This window comes from Hypomesus transpacificus, chromosome 9 (genome assembly GCF_021917145.1).
Source record: "Hypomesus transpacificus isolate Combined female chromosome 9, fHypTra1, whole genome shotgun sequence".
Classification (NCBI taxonomy): Eukaryota; Metazoa; Chordata; class Actinopteri; order Osmeriformes; family Osmeridae; genus Hypomesus; species Hypomesus transpacificus.
In genome coordinates, this window is record NC_061068.1 from 3,616,908 (window position 1) to 3,627,720 (window position 10,813).

Here is a 10,813-nt window from a genome sequence, read left to right on the forward strand (position 1 = left end):
TTAATTTGATTTAATGAATCAAATAAGCAAGCCACAAAGCATTCTTCAAATATATCTGGTGATTGGCATTTCATTATTTTTAAATATTATGATTCATAATATTTAACATGTTCCTTAAAGTGACATAATATATCAAGTCTCATCAGATGCATAACAAACCTGATATGGTCCTGGCCAGAGTAACAATCCATTATTCAGCTATACATAATTCATGAAATAAAATGTAAATACAAATATATGAAAGCATCTGGAATTATGAACAAACTGTATTTTGGAATTGTTACAATTATTTTAACAATGATAGAACTGACCACAACCAAGACTGTGGGACAAACATCATTTGTTATCAACAGCAACATGTGGTTTTCATTTACACACATGCAAGCTTGTTTAAAAAAAAAGATACAATAACAAATACCCAATTTAGTGGAGAAGTTATATATAACGAGATGTGATAGTTCCCATATTCAATAAGAAATTAAATTCCCTTTACAGAGTAAACAGATACCAAGCAATTGTGTCCCAGCCATGTGTCCTGTCCAGGTGTGGTGGGAGAACGTCAAGCTCGGGGTCAGTCTTGGGTACTACTACTTGTTTGTAAACCTAGTTGCTACCATGAAAGTAACACAGCATTGGTAGACTAAACACACACTCTGGACCCAAATCAATGTTGGCACTTTACAAAAATATACAGTTTAAAACCAAACATACATTTGACACTTTAAAACTGTCCTTTAGGTAAAAAAGTAAAACATAATTGATTATCATGATTATTAACTAGCAACAACCTGATTGTTAAAGAATTCTGTAATGTCACATGATTCTATGGCAACTTCAGATCTACTCTAAAGCATACACTCAGGGCCGGTCCTTCCTACAAGAGGCATAAGCAGCCGCCTGGGGCGGCATGAAGAGGGGGGCGGCATGAAGAGGGGGGCGGCATGAAGAGGGGGGCGGCATGAAGAGGGGGGCGGCATTTTCCCAAGTGCATCCGTTAATGAACCCTCCCACACAGCCACAAGCAGAGGGCACGGGGGGGGGGGGGGGGGGGGGGGGGCACTAGACTTTGTGCTCCGGGGGGGGGGGGGGGGGGGGGGGGGGGGGGGGGGATGTGCTAGGACCAGTACTGCATATACTGTAAATATTTTTGGTCTTTGGTACAGAATATCAGAAATCCTATGGCATTTCATTCCATGTATCAATTTACTTTTCATTGAATAGTTTTTAATAAATTCCTAATGTTTTGAATTGAAAAAGGTATTGAACTCTTTTCCCATTGCAGCACATGCATATTCTATCGCAGCGTGTATTCCAATAATACACAAGGCCGTGCCTTGTTGAGTCACAACACGTGTCCAGCATCAGACAGGAAGTGCAAAGTGATTATAGTATAAAATCAGCAACTATCATGCAGCATTTAAGGCTTTTTAGTTTGCATATAAGTTGGTTTGCAGCTAAAGCATTAGGCAGCAGACAGTTTAACTAGTAATATTAACAGCTAGCTAGGAGGGTGCTAGGCCCAAGCTCATTAGGTTCTGAGGGAGAAAAGTGTGGAACACGTGACACATAGGGTGTGTATGGTAACATTCTAAATAGAATTCATATAAAAAGATTAATAACGTTTGTCAGAAGACCAGTCTCCTCGTTGCTAGCATGATAGACACACACTATAAATGAATATCTAGACAGGAGAGGAATACTTAAGAGGGGGATTACATGGTAGAACAGTGGTCTTCAAGGCACTGTTAGATCAGTTGGAGATGATTCCGAGGTTGAATATATCAAGGTTTGGACAAAGTCAATTGATTACCCCTTAGCCTTTTGTAAAACTACATTCATTATGGATATGGGACAGACATGGGACAAGTTTGTGGTAACTGAAGCAAGATTGGCAAGAAAAGCTAAACATTGGCTCCTGAAAGTATTTTGTGTACTTTCTTGGTTATCCTTATGTAAAATTTCACTGGACGTAAGGACTTTATGTAATCAATTGTTTAACTTTGTTTTTAAGGGAGAAATGTAGCTACTAGTAGGTTCTGTTGCTAAACTTCCACATTGAGTGTTGTCTAAACCTCTATATAGTCAACCATGGATGATTCCAGAAAGTGGTTCTACAGTCTGATCAAGTGACAGCATAGACCTCTGGCGCCCCCTGTGGTAAGGAGATGCAGTGGCAAAGAGATGTGGCTCCAGAGGTAGATCCATGGCCCGGAGGCGGGTCTATGCTTTAGCACCAGGAAGGTTGATAGGGTCAAGCTTTCTCATCTTGAAATAAGACACCAGCTGATTGGGTACCTCAGCCAGAACACTCTGGGCCAGAGCCTCTTTAGGTGCCTTGGGAGGGAAAACAAAGAGAGACAACCATGAGAGTGTTGTGAGGATATGTTACAGTGTAGGTACCTCATGCTGCTAAGATAAACTGGTGTGTCCTGGTCAGGATATGCTAGTCTACAACACGGACCAGAAAACTCAGGTACTGTATTAATGTACTATATTAATTTGCTGCGACCAGGTCATTCAGGTACGATCCAACAAGTACTGTTAAATTCAATATGCTTCATTGGCATGAACGTTCAGGTGTAACAATATAAGTGTAATGATGTACTATCCTTAAGGTACTATGGTACTATCTTACAGGTACTTGTCTGTGAAAGAGACGTACATTGGTGAACTGCCTGAAGGGGACAAACTGGACGATGTCTCTGGCCACTGGCTCCCCGCTCAGGGACTTGAGCACGCTATCGTCTCCATCCAGCATCTCCATGGCCTGAGAACCAGCCAACCAACCAGTGAGTGTTTATATGAATGAATGAATTTGTGAATCCAAAGTCGTCTTAGATGGAATGTTTCTTGTCTCATAAAATAATATAGTATATAATATAAAAGGTTATATATTATAAGTAAATGGCAAATTATATTTAGATTTATTTAATATATATTATGTTTCTTTAGCTCCAGTAGGTGATCATCACTCGCACCTTGAAGTCGGCCTCGCCCACTCCGATGATGATGATTGACATGGGGAGGCGGGACGCGGCTACAATGGCGTCCCGGGTCTGGTCCAGGTCTGTGATCTCTCCATCAGTCAGGATCAGCAGTACAAAGTATTGCTAAGAAAGAAGAAAACAAGGAAGAGAGAAAAAGACACGAGTCACTGACAGATGATCATACGACGAGTTAAACGTGTTTAACATAGCAGTGTGTCTGCCTTTGTGTGTGTATTGTATCTTTCTGTACGTGTGTGTGTTTGCGTGTGTGTGTGTGTGTGTAAGCTTACAGATGCGTTGTTCTGTTGTGCTCCCCCAACAGCGAGACGGGCGACATGGTTGATGATGGGAGAGAAGTTGGTGGGTCCATGCAGTTTGACTTGGGGTAGAGCTAAACGGTAAGCCTCTATGATGCCCTGGACACCTACACACACAAAGAAAACAGCAGTGTAGTTGAGGACTCAGTACTGTATCTGTGCAGCTTGCCCCTTACATCAGCTAGGGTGTTTGTACTGCTGGACTAGGAGTTCTAGGGGCTGGGGGCAGGGGTCAGGTGGTGTATACCTTGGCAGTAGGGGTTACTGGGGTTGAAGTTCAGTGCAAACTCATGGGAGACCTGCCAGTCTGGAGGAACCTTGGCTCCGAAGCCAAAAGCCGGGAAGAGTTTATCACTGAGGAGGAGACGAGAGGAGGGCAGAAGGATCAGGGCGTAAGTATAGTGTTTAAGTTTGAAGTATTTAGTGTGTTGTATTTAGGGTGTAATGTATAGAGGCCTCACAATCCTGGACCTTGGGATCCCCTTTCCTGCACGTTTTCTATGTACCCTTGCTCTAACACACCTGATTTAAATGATTGGGTCTTACCAGGCTTCTGAAGAGCTGGATAATGAGCTGTGAATTTGAATCAGGTGTTCACATAGAAGGTAGGGTGTAGAATGTAGGGTGTAGAATGTGAGGTGTAGAATGTAGGGTGTAGAATGTGAGGTGTAGAATGTGGGGTGTAGAATGTATGGTGTAGAATGTGAGGTGTAGAATGTGAGGTGTAGAATGTAGGGTGTAGAATGTGAGGTGTAGAATGTGAGGTGTAGAATGTCGGGTGTAGAATGTGAGGTGTAGAATGTGAGGTGTAGAATGTGAGGTGTAGAAGGTAGGGTGTAGAATGTGAGGTGTAGAATGTGAGGTGTAGAATGTAGGGTGTAGAATATAAGGTGTAGAATATAAGGCTCTTACGAATCGTAGTCCTGCACCACCTGACCCACAGACCAGGTGGCCAGCAGGTACTGGTTCTGCCCGTCGGGGCTCAGGTAATGCAGAGAGCTGGGGGAACGAGGGTCTCCGTTGGACCCCGTGAAGTCTATTCCCACCTGGATACAAGGACAACAGAACACTTAGAACCTTCAGGACCGTGGAATGTTTAGAATATTCAAGACAGTAGAACATTCAGAACAGTAGAATATTCAGATACAGATATAGGGAATTTAATCACATTTCATTCATTATTAGGGCATACAGGATGTGAGCTTTATATGGTCGCAAATACTGGCCAGACCATGTTTTTCCTTTAACTGTGCTCTGGGGATGATAACTTCCTGTGGTGTTATGTCTTCATATGGCCTGCATGTCCTTTATCAGGTGTAACCCAGTAAGAAGATGAGTTATTCATCCAGGAAATGTGGATGTCATGTCTGGTTATCATGTCCAGCTACGATGAGAGACTCAGGTGAGCTATCCCCACCCTCATCATCACCATGCTGGGGAGGGAGAGTGGCGTACCGTGAAGTTGATCTGGCAACCTCCCATCACATAGTCCAGGAACGAGTACTGAGCTGCCAGCTGCAGGGAGAACACACCCACCGGTTACCATGGGCACAAACACAACCACTTGTTACCATGGACACGTATATTCACAGGGTCGAGTACTGAGCTGCCAGCTGCAGGGAGAATGATGAAGAAAATGACGTCACCCTGCTGAAAATGATGGAGATGGGTTACATTTATGGAACTATCTAATTGAAAAGTGAATGTCTCAATTATTCCTTATATTATACTCTAAGTTGTATTATGGGAAATGTGATGCTAAGCTCTGACTGAGTAAAAACGATAGAGGTGTGAAACGTTGGTTTTAGCAAAGGAAGATAGGGGAGTACCACTCTAAGGAATGCAGAGGCCTAGCCGTAAATTAGAACGTACACATAGGGCCAAGCTGCTGGAAAACTCCTCCAAACCAAGTCTGAAACTGTCACCCAGGTCAGGCCTAGGTCTGTGTCAAGGGGTTTTCTATGTTTATAAAGCACAAGCATCCCATACCAACTAGAAGAAAGTCTAAGATATGTGTGCACCCAACACGAGCCTGGACATGGTCAGATTTATGTAAGGACAGAGATGCCAACGTGACACAACTTCTGTAATCAGAAACCCTAGTATAGGGGCCAATTGGGTGACGAAGCGTAGAAATGGTCATCAACAGAAAGGTACCAATAATGTGAGGATGCATAATGTATCTGTGACCAACAGTGTTGTACCAATAGCAAAAAATGACACAAATAATAGGCAGAAAATACAGTATATAAGAGGACATTTGGAGAGAACTTGCCAGTCTGCTCTTGGGAGCTTACTCACTTGGATACCTTTTTTACCCTGTGTTGGAATAAACCTTTGCATCAATACTCTGAGTTTCAGTGCATCTGTTGGGACTTAGCCTGATTTTTGACTGGTTTGGACTTAGAATAATTTTCAACGTTGGGACTTAGCCTGATTTTTGATGGGTCAACACTTAGAATAATTTTCATCGTTTGGACTTAGTTTATTTTTCACTTGTCTACACTTGGAATACTTTTCAACCTTTGGACTTAGTTTATTTTTCACTTGTACGGACTTAGGATTTTCCTCACTTCGACACTCTGATTTATTTTTACTATACACGGGAACTGGAATAATTATTTACGACAAGAACACACCCACCAGTTACCATGGGCACAAACACAACCACTTGTTACCATAGACACATATACACAGGGTCCCATGATGGACAGCCACATGCTACCAGGACAGGGTTGCTGTTGAGTTATGGGAAATGTAGTCCTGGTAAACTCAAGTCAACGTCTGTGGAAATATCAATATTATAGACCTACCTGGCAAGACTTAAAAATGACCACTCCAGAGTTCTTATAACTCTTTTTCTTCTTCTTTTTCTCAGGGTGGATACAGTCAAACTCCACCTGGGGACACAGCGCACACTAGTGGTCAAACAATGAAACCTGATCACATCGTAATCATCAGATCCTGTCTACACTGTAAAGCACACTTCAATATATTTCAGAAACTAAAGCATGTCATACTGATATGAAGATTGAAGTCGGAGGGACCAAGAACAACATTTCTACCTAAAAGAAAAGTTACTATCCACTGTAGATAGATACCGTTTCTAAAAGTCCTATTGGGAAAAATTGGGGTTGAATAAAGACAGAGTAGAGGATAGAGGAGGATAGACAAGAGTGTTGAAGAATACTACAGAGAGAGAAGGATGGAGTAAAGAATACTACAGAGAGAGAGAAGGATGGAGTGAAGAATACGAGAGAGAGAGAGAGAGAGAGAGAGAGAGGATGGAGTGAAGAATACTAGAGAGAGAGACTGAAGGGGTGAACACTGATGTACTGTAGATAGAAAGGAAAAGCATGATCTCACCGGTGAACCATGGGCAGCTTTCTGCAGCTGTGCAACACTAGTTTGGAAAACACCAATGAGGTCATGAGAGCCATCGTTATCATAGTCAGAGCAGTGAACCTAGAGGAGAGGAGGAGAGCAGAGGTGAGAAGGAGAAGGAGGGGCGAGAGAGGGGCTCACCGCTCTTTGCCCTCCAACAGCTTGGCAGCCGTACAAGTGAACTGGCCAATCATATCAGAGCTGGTGTCCTCGTCCATATCGTAACACACAACCTGCCAGTAATACACATGCCAACACACACACACAGATCAGGACTGATAGTCTATCCATTAGGGGTGGGCGGTATACCGGTATGAACGCGAATACTGGTATTGCGTTGTGCCATGATATGGATTTTGCCATATCATAGAATCACGATATATTAATAAATGTATTAAGTAAAGTGTTTCCCACCTTCAAGAAATCTGTCGTTTGGAAATGGTTTGGTTTCAACTTATCCGACATCGACCAACAAACAGAAGCCTCTGTAAGTTGTGTCGTCAAATTGTGCTAGCCAAACGTGGAAACACTAGCAATCTTTTTCATCACCTGAAGCCATGAATTCGCGCAATATGAACACTCTACCAGAATGCGTTTGACAAATCCAATTCCAGGTAGGTTAGAATCGTGAAATGTTTATTGTAGCCATTCAGCCATGTAATAATTGTTTACAGCTAGAGCTAACTCGAGATGCAAATATTTAACAGTTTTCTTGCGATCCCATAAATGTAGGCTACTGTTGAACGCGTAGGCTACTGAGAAGTCGCTCTGCATGGCAATTAAACATTGCAACATTTGGAGAAAAAAAAAAACGGTACGAGTGAGGTAGACTAGCTGCTGCAGTGCGGATTGCATTGTCATGACATTTTAAGAATAACTAATATCATGATGTATACCATTACCGTCCGGATAAACATTTTAGGCCATACCGCCCAGCCCTACTATCCATTAGGACAGGCTTTGGAAACACAGCTTCACAGTGAAACAAACCTGCAGGGAATCAACACAAAGAAAGAGCTTTTCCTTTCAGACAATACGACTATGGGTCCTGTAGGGCATGCCAGGCCCTGCGTGGGTGGAGGGTGTAAATCAAATTAAACTTTACATAGACCATTTCATACCAGAAAGCAACACAATGAGGGGAAAAGGGGGGGGGGATACAAACACGTATGTTAGACACTAATTTTCCAGAGCATGTGAGTATTTCTTTAGTGTGTGTGTATGTGTGACTTAGTGTCATGGTCCTGTCCTCCAGATGGCAGTCACCTTAATGGTCTTTTCCAAGTCACAGCTGCAGAAGGTTTGCAGGGGCACGGTGAAGGTCTTCCAGGATGGGTTCAGGTTGTTCTTCACCACCTGACAGAGGAACACACAATGGTCTTCCATGTTCCACAGATGAGAACATTTCTTGTCACAAGTGTCACACTTGACAAGTGTGTCTTGTGTGGAGCGCATCAGTGTTGCCGACGTGTACGTGAGGTACCTATGGCGTGTGTCAAACGTTGCGTGGGTGTAGCTGTTTCGTGTAGTGTGTTGAGTGTGTGTGTTGTGTTGGTGTGTGTGTAGCGTTGTGTTGTTTACCTCTGTTCTGTGTACCAGCTGCCACTGGCCATCGTCTCCCTGCTTGAAGAACTCCAGAAATGGGTCAGATTTCCCGAAAAAATCCTGCGACACACACACCTCTGTAAGTGCTGAGCCGAAATGACGAGAGGCTTCATCAAATCTCTACTGTCCTTCATCTCTCCCTACCTTGTTATCCAGGCTTTTAGCTGCCGCCTCTAGAACTATGGATCTGTTGTCTTTAATCTCCTCCGCTGTGATCTGGAACACACACGACACACACACAGACACAATCAGAAGATTTACATAACGGACACAAATGAGTTATTTACATAGAATAGTATGCATGCCGAAATGTAAATTTCGGCATTGAAGGTGCCTTCAGACATCTACAGAGGAAGCCAGTTCATGCTGGCCACAAGTGACACACACACACACACACACACACACACACACACACACACACACACACACACACACGGTTTCACTCACAGTGATCGTTCCTTTGCCAGCAGGCTTGCCCTTCTTCAGCTGTAATGGTCTGGTGAGCTTCTTACTGGAGACAATCTTGGGACACATACACACACACACACACATACATAGGTGTTAGCTAAAAACAGCCCAACTACAGTGGGTTGTCTACCGGACAGAGCATTAGATATAGGCTTAGTTCATTTCATCAAGGCACGCCCACTGAAGAGACAATTTTATGCCAGGAAATGGGAGCGGAACGTCAGAGCTTGTTATTACATACGGCCTTTCGATGGCCATCACGCGGCAAGGTTTTGGCACGACTACAAACTGAGGGAAGAGTTAAAAACATTTCTCAATCAGGAGAATTCAGGATATGCAGAGTAAATTTTTATTTGGGGGTGGGGGGGGTGCCACAAAATGTAGAATCTTTAGTAGAAGGTAGAAGGGTGCCATGACTGAAAAGGGGTTGGGAAACTGGTCTACACAATTATATTAGTCTAGATTATTTTGAATAAGGGAAGATAAAGGATGGGATCTTTATCTGTTTGATGGAATCATCTATCCAGTAGCTACAGTGGTTAAAGGACATTATCACAATACTTTAGGGATTTTCACTGAACGTCTATGACAACATCACCTGGACTCTTTCTAGGAATTTCAACAGAATGAAAGTTCCTGAAAAACATTCCCACAACTAGCATCAGCCTGTTGCTGACTGACTGGGTTAGTAGTAAGATCATTTTGATGACCAAACGGTCCAAGATGTGATGGAGGTATTGATGAGTGACCCACCTGTCCCAGAGTGCACTCAAGCCCTCCCAGGAAGTCGTCATCGTTCAGGTCCACAGACTTGTTATCGATGTCGTAGACGTCCAGCTTCAACTTCTGGACCTTCTCAAAGTAGTAGTCCACACGCAGGCGCGTGCTGAAGGAGGGGTCCTGGCAGTTCTTCACACATTCTGTACGGTCCAGCTACACGGACGAATACACACACACACACACGAATATCTTCACCCGCTCATTTTCTTCTCCCACAGCCGTCTAGTCCTCATCTCTTCGGGTCTACCCAAACGCACCCGCACACCCACCCTGCTTCATTCTTACCTCTGCCCACTTGTCATCACCAATGCTCTGCAGAAGCACACAAAGCGGATCAGACTTCGAACCGACATCCTTGTCTAGAAGGTTGCTGCACGAGATGGAGAGTTCGATCTTCGACACGCAATCAGTCGCCATCTGAAAAAGACTGACCAGTTCGACGGGTTAATAGGGTTAACTTGTAAGTCCCACAAGATCACGGTAAACAATACGTATTTTCCCTTTTCTTTTTGAGAGATAGAACTACAATGTTTCACAACCATGAACTTCAGAACAGAACGATTCGATCACAGCGATGGATTTGGCCACACAAATGCATATTACTGAAAGCACTAACTGACTTTTTCACAGCTTCAACATGGAACCTTTTTGGCTCAAGTCTGAAGGAGCTAGGGGGCGCGGCAGAAATCTGGGGTGGCGTAGCCCACACAGATCAGGACTAACCAAAAGCAACTACATGTTTCGCAACACCATCAAAGGGTAACGATTAAACTCCGATCAAAGCAAGTTACCTTGTTTCACCCAACAACAACGTACAGGATATAAACAGACGCTATGTTGACCCACCACGTCGAGCTGAGTACAAGTAGCTTAACTGTCACTGTTAACTGGATGATTTCACTTTCGACTCGACGTTCACAAAAGGTGTGGACATGAACAGCTACGTAACAGCCCTACCATTGGATAAACTGCCGTTCTGCAAGCGGTGTTATTGGCCAGCTGATACATCACTCACGCTCTTACGGAAGTGCGCCCATGCTCTTTTAATAAAGATGTTACAGAATCCCAGCAGTTCATTTAGATTTCACAGTGGCCTTGCAGTTTTACACACGCAAGAATATAGCTTTATAGCCAGTCATATCCTAAACACAAGTGCACAATCAAGTCTGTTAAGAGAGCCGCAGTTATACGACTGGCTGCACGTTATGATGTAAGTTTCCACTTTAAACCATAAACATATGTCCATATGGAGGTATGCAATGCGGTTTTCAG

General features: G+C 43.5%; 1 protein-coding gene across 2 annotated transcripts; it reads right to left on the bottom strand.

The window, feature by feature from the left end:
• Positions 1–1,212: 1,212 nt before the first annotated feature.
• Positions 1,213–10,461, bottom strand: LOC124471428 (copine-3-like). 2 transcript variants are annotated; one of them, XM_047025911.1, is made up of 16 exons: positions 10,333–10,461; positions 9,827–9,968; positions 9,515–9,694; positions 8,741–8,815; positions 8,438–8,509; positions 8,270–8,353; positions 7,955–8,044; positions 6,671–6,769; positions 6,118–6,204; positions 4,760–4,819; positions 4,217–4,350; positions 3,552–3,658; positions 3,278–3,411; positions 2,979–3,110; positions 2,663–2,767; positions 1,213–2,334 (listed from the first exon to the last, which is right to left on the bottom strand). In XM_047025911.1, exons 2-16 carry the CDS (start codon positions 9,956–9,958, stop codon positions 2,221–2,223), a joined length of 1,605 nt encoding a protein of 534 aa, XP_046881867.1. In that variant the 5' UTR covers positions 9,959–9,968; positions 10,333–10,461; the 3' UTR covers positions 1,213–2,220. The 2 variants fall into 2 exon arrangements, with proteins under 2 accessions (XP_046881867.1, XP_046881868.1); XM_047025912.1 differs by having other exon boundaries at positions 10,358–10,451.
• Between the last annotated feature and the right edge of the window lie 352 nt (positions 10,462–10,813).

Bases quoted from the DNA above. Each gene is read 5' to 3' on its own strand.
- LOC124471428 (XM_047025911.1), bottom strand. From the start codon at position 9,958: ATGGCGACTGATTGCGTGTCGAAGATCGAACTCTCCATCTCGTGCAGC. The intron at 4,351-4,759 runs GTACGCCACTCT...CCTTGTATCCAG, and splicing joins GTTGCCAGATCAACTTCACG to GTGGGAATAGACTTCACGGG. The intron at 3,412-3,551 runs GTATACACCACC...TTGTGTGTGTAG, and splicing joins CAGTAACCCCTACTGCCAAG to GTGTCCAGGGCATCATAGAG.